We start from the raw sequence: 24,160 nt of genomic DNA, 5'->3' as shown, positions 1-24,160 counted from the left end.
CAGGTGTTTTATACAAAATATAAAGCCACTTTTGGATTATTGCACAACTTCCAGAAGTTACCAAAATTGTTAGAGGACACATTAAAATGAATGTTGAATAAATTTACATTTAAAATTAAATTCACAGAGGAAGCTGGTTTTTAGAAAGAGTTAAATCTTTTTAGAAACTTGTTCTATAAGAATCATCAGCTCAAACGGTTATATTTTGAAATGATTTATCAGAAATTTATCTAAATGTTATCACAGCCTATAAATATTCTTATAAACTTCAGTGAAAGATGCATGAGCAGAAAGATTCTTCTCAAATTAAAAATTGCCAAAAATTACGTATGATCTTGCATTTCCCAAGAGCAACTCACATCACTTTCAGTTTGATCAATTAAAAATGAAATTATAATGAGTATAAATTTTGATGATCTAGTAAATTAATTTGCAGAAAAGTGAGCCAGAAAAATCTTATGATCAATCAAGATATTATTGTTATTTTATTATATAAAATTGTGACATCAAAAATATTTTCTTAGGATTCATTGCTATTCACTTAGTTTTTGTTGCTATTCATGTATTGCTATTACCCCATCACATTTTATAAGTAATAAAATATTTTTAAAGGGAAGACTTTTTATATATTAGTAACTTTCAGAGGACATTTTTCTGACATTTTGACAAGGAATCCCACAGTTGTTTTTTTGTACTGGGTCCTGCAAATTATGTAGGTCACCCTGCCAATATGATTTGAGGAAGAAAAATTTCTGAAGCTGGTGTTAGCAGTTGCCCACAGCAATTACAGAAGAACCTCAGTTTTGCTCCTGTGGGACTTTGGTTTTGGACAAACTAACTTTCCAATAAGAAGTGAATGAATTATTGTTACTGCATTGATTTAGTATTAAGCATTTTATTTCTGAAAATTCAAGTAAACTATTTGCAATTGTAATATTCTTTGAACATTAGAAGAATAGCAGAACTTCTTTGTCCCATTGGCAATTATTTTTAGCACACATTCTAAGTATGTTATTTGTGAGGTGTTGAAGGTATATGGGTAAATAAGAATATAATTTCTGTTCTAAGAAGTCCAATAAGGTAGATAATATGAAAAATAGTAAATTACAATACAGTATTTTAAGCACTTTTCTACAGAAATATGTACAAGGTATAGATTATAGAGGTATCAGAAAGCACACTTTGCTTTCTGATAATAGGATAGCTGGAGAGGTTTCTGACTTCTTGTTGCATAAATATCTAGGCTGATACTGACTTGCATTCTCATTATAATTCATATATATTTTATTTTCCAATTATTGCAACAGTAGCATACTTTTAAAAATAAGAATGATTGATTTGAATGCAACAGTAGAGAGTATCTTTGCAAAAAAGCAGTCTTTTACAATGAGATTATAGCTAACTTTCCTGATTTGTAGTTTCATTGAAGAATAGCTTATTCCGTTTTTTGTTTATTTTTATTATTTTCCATTAATTTTACTTTTTAAGTGAAGACACTGCTAAATAGCCACATATGGATTAATTTTATTTTAGAATCGTGAAAAATGGAAGACAGTAGCACAGACACAGAAAAAGAAGAGGAAGAGGAGAAAGATGAAAAGGATCAAGAGCCCATTTATGCCATAGTGCCCACAATTAACATTCAAGATGAGCGGTTTGTTGATTTATCTGAAACTCCAGCTTTCATTTTTCTGCATGAGGTATATTTTTCTTTATATGTTACTACAGTAAAACCCAACTCAACATGTACTTAAAAATTCAAATGAAGCCAATATCATTATCAAAATTCTTTATTACATATATCCTGTAGGTGATATTTACAACTTGATACACTAAAACAAAATGGTCCCTGCCTTTACTTCCAAAAATTTATCAGGTAATTCTGAGCCAATGCAGTAGTGTAGGTTCTGATACTTTCGTAGCATAAGTATTAGCATATATATTCAGTCAGTTACATACATTTCTTGGGTTGGTACATGAAATGAAGATTTCTTTTATTATTGCATATACTACATTTACTTCCATACAATGAAAAGATCTTGTCATATGATAGAAAGAATATATACTTACCTAACTAACTATAGTTACTGCAATGGAGCACTGAAATCTGCTGTTTTCTATCAGCAAATAAGCAAAAAGGGGAATATGATGAATTATATATTCTCATTATGTGAACTTTAAAAAGCAAGATGAACATTTAGGAAATACCCATATATGGGGAGGGTTTTTTTTTTTTTTTTTTTTAAAGTAATGGCTGACTACATATTCAACTGTTACCTGGTCATGCCTGACAGCTATACTTTAGAAAATGATTTAAAGGACATTGGAATTTCAGATGACAAACTTTATATAACTGAATAAAACATTCTAAGAAATTTGATAGTCATAGTAAAAAAATAAGTTTAAAAAGTCTTAAAGCAAAAACAGAATTTATTCAAAACCGACAAGCAAAACCAAATTGGAACAGAATGCAATAAAAAAGTAATTTTTAAAATAATCCCACTATTTATTATTTTAAAATAATAGTGCTGTAATCCCAGCACTTTGGGAGCCTGAGGCGGGTGGATCACGAGGTCAGGAGATCGAGACCATCCTGGCTAACACAGTGAAACCCCGTCTCTAGTAAAAATACAAAAAATTTGCCGGGCTGGGTGGCTGGCGCCTGTAGTCCCAGCTACTTAGTAGGCTGAGGCAGGAGAATGGGGTGAACCTGGGAGGCAGAGCTTGCAGTGAGCCGAAATAGCGCCACCGCACTCCAGCCTGAGTGACAGAACAAGACTCCTTCTCAAAAAAAAAAAAAGAAAAGAAAAAATAGTGTTATATATGTGTGTACAGGATCTAAATTACTAAATTGTTCACTTTTTCTACAGTTTTGACTTTTTCTTTTATTTTGACATAATTTCAGATATACAGGACAGTTGCAAGAATAGTGCAAAGAATTTCCATAGTTACTTTGGAACTTAAACCCAGATTTCTCAGATGTTAACATCTTACCACATTTGCTTTATCCTTTTCTTTCTATCTTCTTGTTCTCTCAACCTCTCTCTTTCTCTCTCTCTGAAGACACGATGCCCCTTTACACCTAAATGCATCACTGTGTTTCCTAAAAATATATTCATTCTCTTAATCATAATACAATAATATCAGGAAATTAACACTGATATAATACCATTTTCTAATCTACATAACTTATTCAGGTCTTGCCAGTTGTCCCAATAATGTTCTTTATAGCAAAAGAAAATTCCAGATTATGTATTGCATTCAGTAGTCATCTCTTTAGTCTCCTTTAATCTGGAACAATTCTTCAGGATTTCTTTAGCTTTCATGATATTGACACTTTGAAGAGAAGAGGTTGTTTATTTTGTGATTTTTTTTTCAATTTGGATTTTTCCCATTTTCTCATTATTAGATTCAAGTTATGTATTTTTGGTGAAAATATAAAGACACAATGTTGTATTCTTCTCAAGTGTCTTCTACCGGGAACACATGATATGCCTTGTCCCACTGCTAGACTTGTTCATCTTGATCACTTGGTTAAGGTGGTGACTTCCAGATTTCTCTTTTATTTATTTATTTTTCTGTTTGAAATTAATAAGCACCTCAAGAAGAGATACTCTGAGACTATGTAGTTGTCTTACTCCTCTTAACATTTTTACCTACTAGCTTGGGATTTATTGGTGATACTTACCCAAATCAACTTTTGTTATGATGATTGTCAAATGGTGATTTTCTAATTCCATCATTTCTTCTATATTTGTTAGGTGGCTTTCTACTATGAGGAAGAACTTTCTCTTCTTTCCTTATTTTTTCATCTGTTTATCAGTGTGGACTTATGGTTTCTCACTGTCATTCCTTTTCATGCTCTGATTGTCCCACATTTGGCCAGTGTACACCCTTCAGGTAGGCTTACTTGTCCTTCTGATATGCTCCTGTGATTCCTTCTGCACTTCCTTTCTGGCACAAGAATGTGTTCTGGGCTCATCTTGTATTTTCTTTGCTCCAGTCATTTCTTCGAGGATCCCTAGTTCCTTTTACTGGAGAATGATATTTGGAAACTAAGATATTAATGCTGAGTATGGTCATTGCTCCTAGAATGTCATAGCTTCTAGCCCCTGTCAGTGGACAGAGCTAGAAAATAGATTTATGAATATTTATATCCACACAAATTTAAATCTATTTCTACATCTATCTTTATATATTTTTAAATCTTACTTTTGAGATACAGGGCATACATGTGCAGGTTTGGTACATTGGCATATTGCATTCAGGTGGTAAGCATAGTACCTGGTAGGTAGTTTTTCAACCCGTACTCCCCTTCCTCCCTCCACTCTCTAGTAGTCTGCAGTGTCTGTTATTCTCATGTTTATATCCATGTGTGCTCAATGTATAGCTCCTACTTATAAATGAGAATATGCAGTGTCTGGTTTTCTTTTCCTGCATTAATTCACTCAGGATTATGGTCTCCAGCTCCTTCTACGTCTCTGTGAAGGACATGATTTCATCCTCCTATATGGTTGCATAGTATTCCGTGGCATATATATATATATATAAAACACACTTTCTTTATCCAATCCACCACTGATGGGCAGCTAGATTAATTCCACATCTTTGTTATTAATAGTGTGGTGATGAATGAATGTATGAGTGCATGTGTCTTTTTGGTATAACGATCTATTTTCCTTTGGTTTTATACCCAGTAATGGGATTGTTGGGTTGAATGGTAGCTCTAAGTTATTTGAGAAATCTCCAAACTGCTTTCCACAGTGGCTGAACTAAACTAAAGAGCCTCTTCACAGTAAAAGAAACTATCAACAGAGTAAACAGACTATAGAATGGGAGAAAATATTTGCAAACTATGCATCTGACAAAGGTCTGATATCTGGAATCTATAAGGAACTTAGACAAATCAACAAGCAAAAAACAAATAACCCCATTTAAAAAAAGGACAAAGGACATGGATAGACATTTCTTAAAAGAAGACATACATGTGGCCAACAAAAGTAGGAAAAAATGCTCAGCATCACTATCAGAGAAACACAAGTCAAAACCACAATGAGATATTATCTCACACCAGTCAAAATGGCTATTATTAAAAAGTCAAAAACAACGGATGCTGGCAAGGCTATGGAGAAAAAGAAATGCTTATCTTTATATTTTTAAAACCATGATTTCCTTCCTCTAATCTTAATATTTCAAGTGAAGGGTTCACGTTTCTGTTAAAATCCATCATATGTCCAACTTTGCATTAGGATTTCTACTTCACCACTACCTTTAATAATCAAATCAAAAATAAAGCTAAACTTGTGTCATAAATTTGTTTGATACAGCAGTAGCTACCAAAGACATTGAATCAACATACACTTATGATATAAACTCATGCATTCTTAGGTCTGACATAAGTTGTTTGAAACCCAATCATACCCAATCTTTGTACTAGTTAAAATAACTCATCCCCACGTGGTTGAGATATAGCCCACTTGTTTCTCATCCTGCTAATCCCAAACCCAAAACACCCCACAGCTGCTAACCATAATAAACTTAATGGTCAACACCAGAGTCATATAAATAAGTTTCCCCCTTCTGGCGTGTTTTCCTTAAATCAGCCAATCCACAACTCCTGTGAGAAGACCAGAGTGATAATACCCATATACCTTAATAAAGGTGAGGTTCCACAGCTGCTCTCTCACTCCCCACCCACTGCTGAGCTCCCTGCCACCTCCAGACTTATCTGCGCTCCCCATCAGCACCCCTAAGCTGTCAGATCTGTAAGTAATAAATTTCTTCTGTTTCATGCGTTTGATTTCACCTTTTCATTGTTGTCATTGTGTCTCACATGACTGACACACAGGAACCTGACGCCCTGTCCATCAGGGCTCTTCTAAAGAGCAGCTATCTTGGCTTATGGCCACTCTTCATAGAGAGACCTTAAGACCAATTTATAAAGCCATAACAGTAAAAATCACAACAACTTGAGTTTATTTGTAGCGAAAGTTATGCTAATAGTAAAAATTATCTTCAAGGTTTTCTAAGCTAAAGATAAAGGTTTGTTTTGCAAAATTAACTTAGGATAACTTCTCATGCATATTGATCCTCAATCTAACAATTTAATAAATATTTCAAGAATCTCTTGAATATATACATATTATATGGATGCATGGATGCACAAATTATAGTTATTAATTGCTGGGTATAACAGGCCTCTGATAATTATATCCAAGAGCTTTCAATAATAGTTTCAAACAACTGTGCTACCTACCCTTTTGGGTAGTATCAATATCAGCAATTTTACTGCCTGAGAACTCCTCAAACAAGCGATAAATTGCAAACTTTGGGAATATTCAGAATTATTGGCTTCAGAAAACTTTATTTCCATAACACCACCACTAAGATATTGTTCTTAATTGGCATCTGTAGCTTTATAATCCTTTTAGGATTCTTCGAAAATCCATGGGTCTCACAAGTTTTTAACCTACTGTGTGTAACCTACTTTGTCTTCCTTCAGTTGTCTTTGTCCTCTAACCTACTTTGTCTTCCTTCGGTTGTCTAAACAGAAACTGTATCTGCAAAAATGGCAAAAATGCAGATGACGACTGAAGGAAAGCAGTCAGAAATCCACTTCCAAGGGTCCAGGTGCTTGGCATAACCTTGGAAAACGCAGAAGCTGCTTACAGCATTCGTTACTAATGCTATTTGCACAGTTGGCCCAGGCCTGCCAAGTTGCCATGCATGGGTGTCATGCTCTCGTCTCATATTGCCTGAAGAATGTGTTCAGTAAGACAGTCACAGGCCTCTGCAATTTATACCCAAACTACTTTTACAATGTAGTCATTCACTTAGATTCTCGGGATCTACTCTTTGTTGTTCCCCTCATCAGGGACTCTCCCACATTTAGAAAGAATAACTTCAGATGTCTAAGGAAACTGGCATAAATTCAAAATACATGATGTAAGATCATGGCTATCCACCAATCTGCCTAGTCACATTGCCTCCATTGCTTTTAAGGCTATGCCATTCATACTAAAACACCAAACAAAATGCTTGCATAGACTGCACTTTGCAACCCCTGAGTCTGTTCCTAACCTTTGAGATCCTGGCTCAAATCTCATGTCCTTCAAGGAACTGCCTGAGTAGCCAGCTCACAGGGGTTTCTCCAACCTCTCAACTCTTACCACATCACTTGGGGCTTAGTTATTAACAGATATTTATTGACTAATCGTCATAAAATATTTTGCATAGAAAATGTGGAGTCCCATTGAGAATACATGGACACAGAGAGGGGAACAACACACACCAGGGCCTGTTGGGGGGTTGGGGGCTTAGGGGAGGGAAATTAGAGGGTAGGTCAATAAGTGCAGCAAACCACCATGGCACACATAGACCTATGGAACAAACCTGCATGTTCTGCACACGTATCCCTTTATTTTTAAGAAGAAAAAGAAAATTTTAGAGTTCCCCACTGACATTATGATCACATTAAGCAGTAAGACCTAACAGGGCAGGAACTACACTGTGTTAATTCACTCCTTGGGATGAATGTTCAAAGTGATGCTTGGGGCTGGGCGCAGTGGCTCATGCCTGTAATCCAGCACTTTGGGAGGCCGAGGTGAGCAAATCACCTGAGGTCAGGAGTTCCATTGGCGAAACCCCGTCTCTACTACAAATACAAAAATTAGCCAGGTGTGGTGGTGTATGCCTGTAATCCCAGCTACTCAGGAGGCTGAGGCAGGAGAATTGCTTGAACCTAGGAGGCGGAGGTTGCAGTGAGCCGGGATCACATCATTGCACTCCAGCCTAGACAACAAGAGTGAAACTATGTCTCAAAAAAAAAAAAAAAAGGGTGATTAAGTGATGCTTGGAAACCAAGCCACACAACTCCCATCAATGGGCTGTGTGGGTTAATGTGCGACACCTGCTGCCCAAATTGGCCAGTGCTGCCTAACTATGAGGGCTGGTACTCCAGACGTTTTTTGTCCTACTGAGTAATCCTGTCCCATTTTCTTTATATTGTTAATTTTTTTGTTACGGTATAACATATAGAGTAAACCTCACAAATATTAAGTGTACAGGCCAGGTTTATTTTTTATTTTTATTTTTTTTTTGAGACGGAGGCTTGCTCTGTTGCCCAGGCTGGAGCGCAGTGGCGCTATCTCGGCTCACTGCAAACTCCGCCTCCCGGGTTCACGCCATTCTCCTGCCTCAGCCTCCTGAGTAGCTGGGACTACAGGCGCCCGCCTCCACGCCCGGCTAATTTTTTGTATTTTTAGTAGAGACGGGGTTTCACTGTGTTAGCCAGGATGGTCTCAGTCTCCTGACCTCGTAATCCGCCCGCCTCGGCCTCCCGAAGTGCTGGGATTACAGGCGTGAGCCACGGCGCGTGGCCAGATCAGGTTTTTCACATTTGCCTATAACCAACATGTCCATAACTGAATTTATCATTCTTCTCCCAATCATCTGTGTTCTTTGTCAGTTTGAGAGTTAAATATCTCCTTTAAATATGTATCTCATTGATTTAACTCTTCTCCCACCATATTCTCAGTCTGATCAGGATCTACTTCCAGGAACCTGAGGTCTCCTTTGAGACCTTCCCGGTCGTTGCTCCCACCCAAGATAACCACTGTATTGGCTTATATATTAGTTTGCCTCTTCTTGAACATCATATAAATGGAGTCATACAGTATGTTTTTCTTTGTGTCTGGCTGTTTTTGCTCACTTTTATAGTTGTGAGGTTCATTAATAGCATTATGTGTGGCAGTAATTCCATTCTTTTTTTATTGCTTCTTAGTGTCCTGATGATATAGGACAGTCAAGCCCCCAAATTGAGGCTTAGCTTGGGAGGTATTGGTTCTTGGCTTCAACCATGTAGAATTCAAGGGCAAGCTGGTGGTGTTAAACAGCAGCTTTTATTGAAGTGGCAGTGAACCGCAGCAGCAGAGGTTCTGATCCTTGTGGAGCAGGGCTACCCCATAGGCAGTGTACCTGGAATAGCAGCTCAGAGGCAGTTCTGCACTCATATTTATATCCACTTTTAATTAGATGCAAATGAAGGACTGGTTTATGCAGAAATCTCTAGAATGAGGGTGGTAACTTGCAGGTTGTCGAGTTGATGCCATGGAAAGGGGCAGTAACTTCCTGGTGTTACCATGGCAATGGTAAACCGACATGGCACACTGGTGAATGTGTCTAATGGGGGAGGTGCTTCTGCCTCAGACCTGTTTTAGCTAGTCCTCAATTTGGTGCGACGTCCAAGCCCCGCCTCCGAAGTTGAGTTCTGCCTCCTACCTCACTACTGTGTAAATATACCCTAATTTGTTGATTCATTCTATTTTGTTCACAAAAGTATTATTTCCTGTTTTGAAGATTATGAATAAGATTCTGTGATCATTCTTATGCATGCCTTGTACTTAAGAATGAACTTGTCTTGGGTGTATACACAGGAGTGGGGTTACTATGTCATAGTTTAGGTTTGTATGCAACTTTAGTAAAGACCTTCAATCAGTTTTTCCAAAGAGGTTGAACCAGCATACATTCGGATGGGTATTATGTTAGATGCTCTCACACGTCCAGGGTTAATATAAGTGATAGCTTTCATGGTATTCTCTAGTTAGGATTTCTACTTCTATCTGTGTGTGCTTATGTAAAGCAGCACTGATTTATAAATGTGACCTCAGTTGTCATGGGTCAGTGTGTCAGATGTTGAACTTTTCCAAGACTTGGAGGCTGTAAAATCATTTTTGTCTTAATGCTATGAGTCAAAATCAAAACATTATATTATTTCGCCTAAGCGAAATAATTGGCTCTTTGCTTTTTACCAAGAACCAGGCATTTCCTCCCTTCATTTCCTGAAAATAATTCTTGTGCCAATCATTGTTAAGTAAGTCTTTGACCTGACTTAGCCAAGGGGTGGAGAAAAGGAGGCATAGGAGCATTGCATTTGGGAGGCATAAAAGGGAGAGCCAACATTGTAGGGAAACACCAAGAAAGTATGAATCAAAATAGAATACAAAACTAAAAGTAGAGTGTGGAGGTATACAGATCATCATGGGCAGTGACAAAGATGGATTAAGTTTGCTGATATATAACCTTTTCACGAAAACATGTTATATATAAAACTATGAACTGTTGCACTTCTTACAAAATATGTAATGGGAGCATTTGTGTCCAAGTTTCAGTTGCATATCAGATTTGATGAGTATTAAGATGTCAAGAACCTTGTGAACAACAATTTTGGACATTAAGTCTTAATCTATTTAAAACATAAAAGATACAGCATTCACTATGTGCCAGGCACTGTGCTAGATGTTTATAATTATTATTGCTAAAGCTACTGAAATTAAATTCATCCCTTCAACTCCTCCTTGGTTTTGAGCACCTTCTGTGTGCTGGATTGTGTTAGATACCATGAGAATTTATGGACATAAAGCATAAAAAGGTTCCTATTCTTTAGAAGCATTATTTGTGAACAAGAAGATTGAAATATTAAATGTCAACAAAAGACATATGATTGTGGACCCAGAAGATACAAGTAGTGTTACCAGAAGCTTGATCGCTGTGGGATGAGATGGTCTAGAAAGATTTTTAGGGCAGTAAGACATGAAAGGGGATATTTTATCCGCATACACAGGGTCCACTATGAATCTGGTTTTTTTTGTCCATACCCATATATGCACATACTTGGAATATCTTCATGTAGATGACCCCAAAGTACCTCAAACTAAACATACTCACAACTAAATCCATTATCCTTCTCCCAAACCTAACTCTGCTCCTCGGTTCTGTCAGTTGGTTCTCTGTTAATAATCTCCTGAATTTGTGTTTCTCCATTCCTACCACCTCACCAGTTAGAATGCCATTTTGTGATGAAGATGTGAAGAGAGACTGCACAGTGGCAGTGGCAATGAGGAAAAAGGAGTGAATACATTTAGGAGAGATATTAGGGAAGTATAAAAGACTTAGTGTCTTTTAGACTTATATAGGCTTAGTGTCTATACACTTAGTGTCTGAGTGGATGTAGTGGGTGAGAAAAAGAATCTAAATTGATGCTTGGCATTCTGATTTAGGAAATCAGCCAAATTATGGCACCATACATGAGAGTTCAGAAGAAGCAACAGGTCTAAAGGGAATGTCCAGTACGTGGATCTGAGCTTATGGGGCACGTCTCTGGCTACAGGTGTAGACACAGTAGGTTCTTGATACAGTATTCAGAATGCTTTCTGAAAGACTTGCAGCTTGATACCTATGTATATTTAACAACACAGTCTACTACTGTATTTAAAAAAAGATGCTGCAGTTGTTTACCTAATTTCATACTTGTAAAATTATCTTTTTTACAAGGGTATTCACATTTTCAAAAGATGCTTTATTTTCTATATATTTTGTTCTCTTAAGGCTGGTACTAGATAAATAAATGCTGGATTTTTAAAATAATTGTTTTTGAGATAAGGTCTGTCTCTGTTGCCCAGACTGAAGTGCAGTGACACAATCTCAGCTCACTGCAACCTCTACCTTCTGGGCTCAAGCAATCCTCCCACCTCAGCCTCTGGAGTAGCTGGTACCACAGGCACATAACACCAGGCCTGGCTAATTTTCATATTTTATGTAGAGATAGGGTTTCACCATGTTGTCCAGGCTGGTCTCAAACTCCTAGGCTCAAGTGATCTACCCACCTTGGCCTCTCAAAATGCTAGGATTACAGGTGTGAACCCCTGCACCTGGCCTAAAGTTTTAATTACTGAAAGTATTGGTGCTCTGCTGATGCTGCTAAAGCTTAGTTTATTTTGTAGGTTGGACTTTCTATAGAGTTACTAATGAGCTTCTTGAGATAATCCCTAATGATATTTCAAAAATTTTTTAAGGAATTAAATATTTTCTTTTTTTTATACCTTATTTAACTGGTTACAAAGATGAAAAGATAAGAACCCCACCCTCAAGGAGCTTACGAAGTAGTTTCAAGTATGTAAATTTACTTTTCAGAATGATTTTGTAATAGGAGTTTTGAGATATTGCTATTTCCATCTTAAAGATTCTGGAAGATTGAGACTGCCCTGGGTTACACATCTGGGTGGAATTTGGAACCCAATCTTCCATTTCCTGCTTTAGCACACATTTCACTTGACATTGTTCACTTGACATTCACACATTTAAACACTGCTATTTTAGGCTTTACAATTTGACTTTTAAAGTAGACTGTGTATGAAAACAAAGATAAATATGTAACACTCTGTTTAAATATTTCTAGTATGTTTCCCATCCTCTCCTTAGTTATCACCCCTCACTAACAGCTGTACTTATAGGCTGTGCTTTAAAAAATGACTAAGTTTATTTTATAAACCTTCCTGCAAATCTTGCTATTATTGGCATGTTTTCACTTTTCCTTCAGACATCCAGGCACCCTTGCAAGAATAATTTTTCAAGATTTTCTTTGGCTGTCAAGAATCTTTAAAGAGACGGATAGTTTATTGAACAGTACAGATAAGTTCTATTGTTCCCATATTTTTGTTATTATTGTTTTTACTCTGACAGTGGGGTGGAAATTTAAAAATCTTTCCAGTATGGAAGAAGACCTTGTAATGCACTTAAATATTTGAGATACCAACATACCTTAAATCCATTTACAAAGATTTAATATTGATGCTAAGATTATAAGAATACAGGCCATATTCCATTTTCCTAAGTAGACTAATACCCCTCAATTCAGTTAAATTGTACACTGCAGAAGCAGTCAGGATAAGCGGAAAGAAGGCACTGTGTTAGGGTGTCCCCCTCTTGGCACCTTTAAAATGATAAACGTGGAGACTGATTTTGGCCAGGAATCTGGGGTATTGTCAGAACAACTCTATTTGAACAAGCTGTGCTTAGCGGTAAGAGGGAGTCAGAAGGGTGCTGAAAATCGGGCACAGAGAAGAAGAAAGATAAAGAAAAATTGGTCCTTTACCTCCTCACATACAATCTGTGAGATTATCTTCCTTTACTCATTCTGAAAAATCTTTCCTGAGCGTCTACAATATGCCTGACCCAAAGCTAGGAATGGGAGGAAAACGCAGCAGTGGCCCTACCCTCAGTGGCCCATCTGTCCCTCTGTTTGTGTGGTTTATTTGCCTCTCTTCTCCTTTATCCTTTTCTAGTTCTTTACTGACATAATGAGATCCTAGTTTGTATGTGTATGTGCATGTGTGTTTAATTATATAGTTAATACAGTTTTAATCACCTCTTTATTTTTCATTGTTTACCACTGTTGTAGCAACTTGATTAAATATTAAAAATAATAATCTAAACTTTGATACTGGCTTTTTAAATAGTCACTGACCAGATGTTGCTCTTCAAAATAAGTATTAGGAGAAATAATAGTATTTTTTCCTTTGAGAGAAGGTTGGCTTCGGAAAGCTCGTGGCTCTTAGTAGTGAATGTGCATCTTGCAAAACAGTGCCTTTAGTAATGCAATCACTATTTTAATACATTGGGGACTAAAGATGGAACCTTAAGGATTAAAATAAAATACCTTTTTCAACAAAAAGAAGTATTAATATATAGGTAGACAGAGAGGGTACTGTTGTCTGTTGGGTAGATTCCTTGGCAAATAAACAGAAGGGAGTAGGACTGGGAATTTGTCCATCTGGTAACCAGACTTACAGGTAAATCAGTTAAATGAGTTAGCAGTAGTCAACCCAGAAAAGTTAGCTAAGACAAGGCAATTACTAAAGTTTTCATTAGGCAAGCAAGATTAGGTTCTCAATGGTCAAGCAGTGAGATGCAAGCCAGACTAGGAAGTTAAGGAACAGAGTATCAGGGAATCATAATAAAATTGTAATAAAATTCATTCAGCCATGGGGCTAGTTTTATTTATATAAAGCTCTTTTAATATATAAAATATATACATAGTACAAAATCCAGAAGGTGCAGAATAGTAAACAGTGAAAAGTCAGCCTTCCACCCCATTCTACGATCTAAACTGCCCCTCCCAAAAGGCAACCATAATTAGCAATCTTTTATATAGCCTTATAGAACATCTATGCATAAAGAAGTGGTAGTATAATATACACACTTTTTTTCACATATATATACAATTTTTATTTTTTTTCATTGCATAGTATTTCAAGGCATGAATGGAACATACTTTTTAAAACTAGTTCCTTATGAGACATTTAGGTCATTTCCAATCGTCTGCTATTACAGATAATGATAGAGTGACTAACTTTATACATGCATCATTTTATACTGGAGTAATCATGTTAAAAGGTCAAATTCCTAATAGTGGGATTGCTGGGTCAGTGGATTTGCTCATTCAAAAAAACCTTTGTGATAAAATTATACTATTTTAACTGTTTTTAAGTGTACCATTTGTGTTAAGTATATTCACATTGTTGTTCAGCTAATCTCTAGAACTTTTTCATATGCAAAACTGAAATTCTATACCCATTAAACAACTCCCCAGTTCCCCTTTTCTCCTACTTTGTTTCCATGAATGTGTCTACTTTAGATATACCTCCTGTAAGGAGAATCATACAGTATTTGTTTTTTTATGAATGGCTTATTTCACTTAGCATAATATCATCAAGGTTCATTCATGTTGTAGCCTGTGTCAGAATTCCTCTCCTAAGATGGAATAATCATTGTGTGTGTATACATATATATACACATACCATATAGATACAATATACAATATATATGCACCCATATATATGTACCATATATATGTACCACCATACACAGACACCCCCCCCCCATATTTTGTTTATCCATTCATCCACTGATGGACACTTGGGTTGCTTCTACCTCTTGGCTATTGTGAATAGTACTGCTATTATGATAGGCATGCAAATAAGTCTTTAAGATCTTGCTTTCAGATCAGGTATGGTGGCTCACACCTGTAATCCCAACACTTTGGGAGGGTGAGGCAGGTGGATTGCTTGATCTCAGGAGTTCATGACCAGTCTGGGAAACAAAGTGAGACCGCAGCTTTTACAAAAATACAAAAATTAGCTGGATGTAATGGCTCATGCCTCTGGTCCCAGCTACTTGGGAGGCTGAGGTCAGAAGATGGCTTGAGCCTAGGAAGCAGCAGTTGCAGTGAGCAAAGATCATTCTACTGCACTCCAGCCTGGGTGAAAGTGAGACCTTGTCTCAAAAAAAAAAAAAAAAAATCCTGCTTTAAAAATTTTTGGATATATACCTATAAGTGGAATGGCTGAATGATGGGTTATGGGTTTGTGTATTTAAAAATTTTGTTTTTATTGCCAAGGTACTCTTCATAGAGGTTGTAGCAATTTGTGTTCCTACCAGTAATAAATGAGTGTCTCTTTACTCATACCAGCACTGTGTGCCATCTGACTTTCTGACCATTGTCACTCTGATAAGGAAAAAAAAAAGTTATTTCATCATAGTCTTTTAAAATATTTTTATTAAAATAAGTGGAATGGAGTTTTTCATATGTTTACTGTTTAAAATGTATATTAATAGGAAATTTGAGATATAGGAAGGTACACAGATCAGGGGATAATTGTCATTGAAATGATAGTTTACTACTCACAGTTCCTGAAGGAAGGGACACATCATGTCACAGTGGTGAGTAGGGTGTCACATGGGAAAGTGCGGTTGGTCACAAGGCATAGGGAGAGGGCTGAATTGTGGGCAAGAGCCTTTACTGTGGTTTTCAAGATAAGGAAGAGATGAGGTGGGGGTAAGCAGGCCTAGGATTGGCTAGTTTGAATACTTTCATTGGGCTTTGGGCCCATTCATAAGGGCTGTTCCTAGTTGTCTGAAACCTGGCACTGGGGTGATAAAGGTCAGTGGGGGTGTAGGTTCTGGATTAGTCAGTTGGCATTTGAAAAGTGTGCCCTCAGGAGGGAGGAGGAGGTGAAGGCAGGTGACTCAGACATAATATAATATCAGGTTTTCCAGAACAAGGTGTATGCAGGCGACGTATGTAGGGCAAATGTTAAAGCAGCAACTATGCTGAAGCAAGAAATGTAGAGCCTTAGTACATGTAGGGTTTTAGTACAAAGACCCACTTGTAATTATTTTTTGTGTGAATTCTGCTCACATTTTTTTCCATTTTTTCCATTGAGGAATTTAGTTTTTTCTCATACATTCATAGGAACTCGTTATACATTTAGAAAGTAGGCCTTTGTGTACAACACACACTGCAAAAATCTTCCCGTGAGCTTATTGTATTTTGAGTTTGCTTATGATAGTTTTTCCCCCATGTGGAAATTAATTTTTTTATGTGCTTGAATGTATTGACCTTTTCCTTTGCAGCTTCAGGATTTTGTGACATACCTTAAAGATTTGTTTTTCTGAGGTTATAAATATGTTTCCTGTGTTTTTTCCTAGTATCTTGATGGTTTATGTAATCATATTTTCACCTTTGTTGAAGGTAGTATGTTGGTGCCGGGGAAACAAAAACGAGATACAAGCAACAAGGTTAGAACCTAATGCCAAGTTATTACCTTCTGAGGCAAAATTTCTTTACCTCTTTTCAGCCTGTACAATCCAGGTGGAGGCAAACAGATACATCTGAGTAGCAAAATACAAAATAGAGAGGCACAAGAAGTACCTGACATTAAACCTCAGATTAGGAAGATAGGAATTTTACTATCTATAAAGGCTACAACTAAGAATGGACAGGCTCAAAATATCTTTTTTTTTTTTTTTTTTTTTTTGAGACGGAGTCTCGCTCTGTCGCCCAGGCTGGAGTGCAGTGGCCGGATCTCAGCTCACTGCAAGCTCCGCCTCCCGGGTTCACGCCATTCTCCAGCCTCAGCCTCCCGAGTAGCTGGGACTACAGGCGCCCGCCACCTCGCCCGGCTAGTTTTTTTGTATTTCTTAATAGAGACAGGGTTTCACCGTGTTAGCCAGGATGGAAAATATCTTAAATCTTAATAGTTTGGAAAGAAAAAAACCCTGATCCCTGGGGGGTGGGAGAGTGATTGAGTAAAAATGGGTCTTAGGTCTAGCTTTGTATGTTCTAGCTGTGCAAACTTCAAGTCATTTAAGTTCTCTGAACCTCACTTTATACTAGTAAAACATTTTTCAGCTTATAATACTTCAGGGATACCTCACTGCCTACCATGATTGTTTTACCATCTTTTAAAATTGCTTTTATCACTTTTTCCCCGTGGTAGTCTTACACAGAAGCACTATACATAAAATAGATTCGAGGCCGGACGTGGTGGCTCAGGCTTGTAATCCCAGCACTTTGGGAGGCCAAGGCAGGTGGATGGCTTGAGCTCAGGAGTTTGAGACCAGCCTGGGCAGCACAGTGAGACTCCATCTCTACCCAAAACAAACAAACAAAAAACTACCAAAAAAAAAGAAAAAGAAAAAGAAAAAAGACTACAGATGGCATGGTGGTGCACACCTGTAGTCTCAGATACTAGGGAGGCCGAGGTGGGATGACTTGAGCCTGGGAGGCAGAGATTGCATGAGCTGAGATCAGACCTCTGCACTCTAGCCTGGGTGGCAAGGCCAGACCCTGTCTCAAAGTAGAAAAAATTCGGATGTGGTGGATATAGAGGTGAGGGATGTAAAGCGAAGGCTCCTTGTTCTCCCCTTCACCCTATCATCGCCACCAACCCCACCACTCCCAGGCCCCCCACCTTAAGGAACCACCGGAGAAACCCCTGCTCTGTACAGATAATTCGTGAACTGAATAAAACCGAACCTTCTCCCTCCAACCTTAAAACCCATCTCAACACAGCCTAAAGGAAACAAAGCCTTGGAAAGCAATATGGCTGTGCTGAAGTCTCCTTCAGGAAATGGAGGCATGACTTCCACAGCATATCAAGCAGCAAAACTTCCCCAAATTCCTCATCACAGCAACCTCTCCCACACCTCTTCTCTCTTTTAAAATCTCCTCAGAAACAGGCCTTCCCACCCTCAGGCTATGTATTTCTTCTCTGTATCTTTGTCCATCTTCTCCTTGATCTCTTTGGCCATTTCATTATTTTGGAAAGCAGTCTTCAGAGTTCCTTCTACTTTTTCTTCCCACCCAGTATCCCATCATCACCTCATAAGTACAGACACAGAACTGAGCAATTAATAGGTGGCAGAGGGAGACTATAGATACTCTTGACTTTTTCTCTGCCTTATTATAAGGATTAAGTGTCACCACCTTGACCTCATAGTCAAATCCCTCTACAATCTGATCCATCATTTTTCTCCCATGCTCCAGCCAAATTAGACGTATTATTGTTTTCTTAACTAGCGCCTGGTTTTCCACCCTGCTGATGTCTTTGCTCATCCTGCACCCAGGCCAGGAGTGCTTGCTTTCCCGTGTCTGTGCTTCAGAATTCTACCTATCTTTCAAGGATAGATGAGATCTCATCTTTTCTCCCGAAGCATCTCCCTTCCTGACAAAATGTGATCACTTCTGCTTCTGCATCCTCTCCGCATAGTGCTTGCTCTGACTTCATGTCACTTATTTTCTTTCCTGTTTTTCAAGCTAATTTGTAGTAGCTTTAGGAACACTGAGAGCAGGAAGCACATAGTATTCTTTTTGATGCTCCTTGTGAACTCTTAGCTCACTGTTTTGCATATAGTTATGCTAAGATTTTTCAAAAGAGCAAATATACCTAGTAATTAGTAAAGCCCCTTTCTAAAATAATCACATTACTGCATCACTATTTTAAAGCAAACTTAAGAAATTTATTCTGGATTTCTGAATGTGTTCCTATATCAAGCCAACCTAAGTTCTCGTGATTTAAATGTTTAGAACCATTATACATCTCTTCCAGTTTTATTTTGCCAGCTGAGCCCTCAAAGGGATATGTGATAGGGAGGCAATGATTTTCAAATAGTTTTTGAAAGATAAAAAATACTTTGCTTCAAGTGAAATTAGAAATGAAACCTCATGATACGGAATAAAAGCAGAACTGTTCCAGCTAAATAGTGTTTCACACATTATACATTCTGCTGGCTTCTTTCCCAACCCCTTTCTTCAGTGTTTTGAAAATATGTCTGCAGGAGCTTAGGGCCTCTGGGGACACAGTAGGGTCTCGACTCTAGCAACTCAGAATGTTAAATACCAACCCTGCTTTCATCATGAAAGTATTGGTCTTTCCTATCCAACTTTCATAGTTATCCATGATATCAGGGCCTTTCTAGGTTTCTAATAGTTGGCTTGATCAGGTTAAATAAGCTTATTCCATATAGGACAGAAATTTAAAAGTCACCATCAGCAACACAATTTACTTGTAAATGACACATTCTGAAAGAATTATTTTATCTAACAAATGAAAATAAGGACTTTGCTGTTTACACAAAAAGTCTTTGGCTTCCAAAGAACTCACAAAGTCTTTGTACTTAAGCAGAATTTGTTCAGCAAATTCTGCCATGTAACCATGGGAATAAAATAGTGTTTGGAGAGCATAGAAACTTGTTTGCCCTTTCTGTCAGGGTTGTTGTAAATTTTGACTTAGCTGCAGGAAGAAGATAATTTTTAACCACTAGGTTAAGTAGGGACATTAACACACTTGGAGATATATTAATTTTTGAAATATCTCCTGTTAGCAAAATATCGTATAGTTGTTTTGATAAAATACAGAAAGAGATGTTTTACCTTAAGCAGAGATACAACTGGAATCATTTTCCACTTCCTGGATTCACACAGAAAGTCTAAGGGGGATGAAACTGAAATTTACTATATGTATCTATTACCCATGGAAAATTAGTCCACTTCCTGACCAAGAAGATCAGGACAGCTGAAAATGGATAATTATCTACAAGTGATAAACAGTTTGTAGATAACAGAGGCTTCCCCCCGCTCCCCCAGGGAAGACTTTTAGTGAGCATAAAGCATTGCCTCCTTATTCCAGCATTAATTATAGCAAACAGAGATGACACTGGAAATGCTCCTAGGGAAGTGTCCAGCACATAGTTGGCGCTCAGCAAGTGACAGCTGTTTATCATTATTAGTATGCAGAAACAAGAATCTCTAAATAAAATTAAAACAGGTTAGAGTCACTGGAAAAAAATGATATTACATTACCGAATGGGACAGAAATACAAGCAAATAATTTTGTGGACCCTTTGATAAACTTTTAAACATGAGCACAGATTGCTTGCCTCTTGTAGAAAATGGGAAAGTGGTAGGGTTTGGCTGTGACCCCACCCAAATCTCATCTTCAACTGTGGCTCCCATAATTCCCACATTTGGCAGGAGGAACCTGGTGGGAGGTAATTGAATCTGGTGGTGGTCGGGTTGGGGGGTGGTCTTTCCCCTGCTGTTCTCGTGGCAGTGAATCAGTCCCATAAGATCTGATGGTTTTATAAATGGGAGTCCCCTGCACAAGCGCTCTCTTGCCTGCCGCCATGTAAGAAGTCCCTTTGCTCTTTCATCTTCCATGATTGTGAGGTCTCCCCAGCCATGTGGAACTGTGAGTCAGTTAAACCTCTTTCCTTTATGAATTACCCAGTCTCTGATATGTATTAGCAGCGTGAGAACAGACTAATACCTAAAGCAAGCCAATTTTCAGAGATAAAAACCAAGCAGATCTTATGTGTTCACAGGTATGCTGCACTTTGTATAAAGGGGGTCTTTTGTAATAGAGAAGCAATTCATCATGAACAGTATCATTCCCCTTAATTACTCAGAGAAAATGTTGAAAACCAGAGATGAAACTCTCAGATTGAGAGCTTAGAAAGTTACTTTGAAAAAATCTTACTCAAAATACTATGCATATAGCACCATGCTATTCATGCACTGAGTAAGCAAATGGTAAATATTCATTGGATTCCAATAGTAATATCAGTTATTTTGAGGAGGTAAGACAAAGTCTTGCGTGTGTATTTTGAAATGTGATTATTTCATTTTAAAAGGAGAGTATAGGCCAGGTGCAGTGGCTCATGCCTATAATCCCAATACATTAGGAGGCCAACATGAGCAGATTGCTTAAGCCTAGGAGTTCGAGATCAGCCTGGGCAATACAGGGAGACCCCATCTCTATAAAAAATTAGTCGACCATGGTGGCACATGGCTGTAGTCCCAGCTACTCAGGAGGCTGAGGCAGGAATATCGCTTGAATCTAGGAGGTCAAGGCTGCAGTGAGCTGTGTTCACACCACTGCACCCCAGCCTGGGCAACAAAGTGAGACCCTGTCTCAAAACCAAACAACAACAATAACAAAAAGAGTATCTATTCTCAGAGATTAGTGTAGGTTTCTTTGTGACATGACTAATAAGATAATACCGATCTTGAGAGACCATGCTATGTCTAAGAAGATGCAGAGCACCAGTTAGCCAGAGTATGATTTTAATTTATTTACCTCTGAGAGTTGAGATGAGTAAAGATGCAGAGGCAGGATTGGATATGGGCATGGGGACAGCAGGCTGGCTGCTGACCTGATAGAGAATTTGTCAAGAAGTAGAAAGAGCAAAGTCTGAATAGGTGAAGAGGAACTATTCTGTGAGAGTGTGGAAAAGAAGAAAGGCAGTAAAGAAGGAACAATTAAAGGAATAACAGCAGCACTGATAACAGAATTTGTTGTAGGGGAATTAAATTAAAATTTTATTACGGCAAGTTATTTTATATAACATTGCTTAAAACTAGCTAGTTATTGGCCCATAGCGATTTTTGTTGTACTGACTTGGCTTTTTTTTTTTTTTTTTTTTTTTTTGAGACAGAGTCTCGCTCTGTCGCCAGGCTGCAGTACAGTGGTGCAATTTCAGCTCACTGCAACGTCTGCCTCCCAGGTTCAAGCAATTCTCCTGCCTCAGCCTCATGAGTAGCCGGGACTACAGGTGCATGCCACCACACCCAGCTAATTTTTGTATTTTTAGTAGAGACAGGGTTTCACCATATTGGCCAGGCTGGTCTCGAACTCCTGACCTCAGGTGATCCGCCCACCTTGGCCTCCTAAAGTGCTGAGGTTACAGGCATGAGCCACCGCACCTGGCCTGTACTGACTTTTGACTACATGTAAGAGCTGCATATCTACTTTCTTTTGGTGGGCACACGTTATATGTTACATATTATAGCAATTATGTTATAAATAACATGAAATAACATGTGTAAGCATATATGTGCCTCATCCACAAGGGAAACCTACCCATATACAGAGAGTTACATTCACTTCAATCTGCAGCTGGACCTAACATTTAGTGAAAATTGCCAGATTCATTTGTAGCCATTCCATGTTAAGACTTTGAAAGCTATTAAAAATATGAGATATAGGTTACTTCTAACTTGGATAACTTTTTGAAAACATTTATGAAAGACTAAGTTTTAAGATCATTAATGTTGAAGGGTGGAACAAGATTGCCAAATAGAAGGCTCCACCAATAGTTTCCCTGACAGGGATGTCAATGTAACAACTATCTACAAAAAGGAAACCTTCATAATTACCCCAATCAGATGAGTTCTCGCAGTACCTGGTTTTAACTTCGTATTGCTGAAAGAGGCACTGAGAGAATAGGAAAGACAGTCTTGAATCACCAATACCACCCCTCCCCAACCCCCGAGCAGCGGCCACGTGGCACAGAGAGAGAATCTGTACACTTGAAAGAGGGGGAGATTACAGGGATGGTGAGACATTGGATTGAACTCAGTCTGTCACAACAGAAAGCAAAACCAGGCTGAACTCAGCTGACACCTGCCCAAGAAGGGAGTATTTAAAGCAGCCCAGCCAGAGGGGAGTTACACATCCCAGTGGTTGGAACTTGAGCTCCAGCAAGCCTTGCCACCACAGGCTAAAGTGCTCTGGGGCTGTACAGAAACTTGAAAGGCAGTCTAGGCCACAAGGACTGCAACCCTTGGGTGAGTCCTAGTGCTGAAATGGGCTCAGAGCCAGGGGACTTGTGGGGCATGTGACCTACTGAGACACCAGCCAGGGTGGCTAAGGGAGTGCTTGCACCACTCCTCCCTCAAGCCCAGGCTGCATGGCTTGTGGCTCCAGAAGAGACCCTTTCCTTCCACTTGAGGAGATGAGAGGGAAGAACAAAGAGGATTTAGTCTTGCATCTTAGATACCAGCTCAGCCACAGTAGGATGGGGCAGCAGTCAGAGTTGCGTGGCCCTCTTTCCAGGCCCTAGCTCCTGGATGACATTTCTAGACATACCCTGGGCCAGAAGAGAAACTGCTGCCTTGAAGGGAAGGACTGAGCTTGGCAGGACCTTGCCTGCTGACTAAAGAGTCTCTGGGCCTTGAATAACCAGCAGTGATACCCAGGTAGTACACCATGGACCTTCAGTGAGACTCTGAGACTTGCTGGCTTCGGGTACCAGCTTGGCCACAGGTGAGGAGAGCAACAAGCAGGCTCTTGGGGTCCCCAATTCCAGGCCTTGGTTCTTGGGTGGCATTTCTGGACCTGTCCTGGGCCAGAGAGGAGCCCCCTGCCATGAAAGGTGACTCCCAAGCCAGGCAGCATTGAGCACAAGCTGACTGAAGAGATTTGGGGCCTTCAGGGAACATCCGTGGTAGCCTGACAGTACTCCTCACGGACCTGTGATGGTGGTGGCCATGGGGTGAGGCTTCTCTGCCTATGGAAAGGGAAGAGAAGAGTAGGAAGGACAGCATCTCATGATTTGCATGCCAGCTCAGCCTCTGTAGAGAAGAACACCAGGTAGACTTCTAAGGTTTTTGACTGTAGCCCCTGGCTCCTGGACAGTACCCCTGGACCCACCCACCCAGGGCCTGGGGAACTCACTGCCCTGAAAGAAGAACACAAACCTGGCTGGTTTTACCATCTTCTGTTTGTAGAGACCTAGGGCCTTGACAGAACATAGGTGGTAGTCAGGTAGTGGTCACAGTGGGCTTTGGGTAGGACCCAGTGCATTCCCAGTGGTGTTAGGCACAGGGATGCTTGTGAACACCCTTGTGTTCTGTTCTAGGTGGCTCAGAATATAGAAAGACACTTCATTTGTTTGGGAGAAAGTAAAAGAAGAAAACAATAATTTCTTCCTCATAATCCTGAGAATTCTTCCAGATCTTATCCAAGGCAATCAAGGTAGTATCTCAGTGAGTCTGCAAGAACCACAGTGTTTCTGTTCTTGAGGTGCCCCTAAAGCAGATATGGCTTAGATCACAATACCCAAGTTCTGTTTCAAATATCTGGAAAACCTTCCCAAGAAGGACAGGTACAAACAAGCCCAGACTGCAAAGACTACAATAAATGCCTAACTCTTCAATGTCTAGTTACAGACAGACATCCACAAGTGTCAAGACCATCCA

The 24,160-nt window shown here is 38.9% G+C and overlaps 1 protein-coding gene across 1 annotated transcript in view; it reads left to right on the top strand.

Annotated features, from left to right (window-relative positions):
• The window catches only part of CCDC146 (coiled-coil domain containing 146), a 176,483-nt gene that overhangs the window by 34,501 nt on the left and 117,822 nt on the right, over positions 1–24,160 (top strand). Inside the window, exon 2 of the mRNA XM_025378737.1 lies at positions 1,534–1,700. Coding sequence (XP_025234522.1) covers positions 1,545–1,700 — 156 coding nt within the window. The 5' untranslated portion in view covers positions 1,534–1,544. The remainder of the gene's footprint in view (positions 1–1,533; positions 1,701–24,160) is intronic.

Source organism: Theropithecus gelada, chromosome 3 (genome assembly GCF_003255815.1).
Source record: "Theropithecus gelada isolate Dixy chromosome 3, Tgel_1.0, whole genome shotgun sequence".
NCBI classification, from domain to species: Eukaryota; Metazoa; Chordata; class Mammalia; order Primates; family Cercopithecidae; genus Theropithecus; species Theropithecus gelada.
Note: the sequence above shows the minus strand (reverse complement) of the source record. Positions and strands in the feature narration are given on the sequence as shown.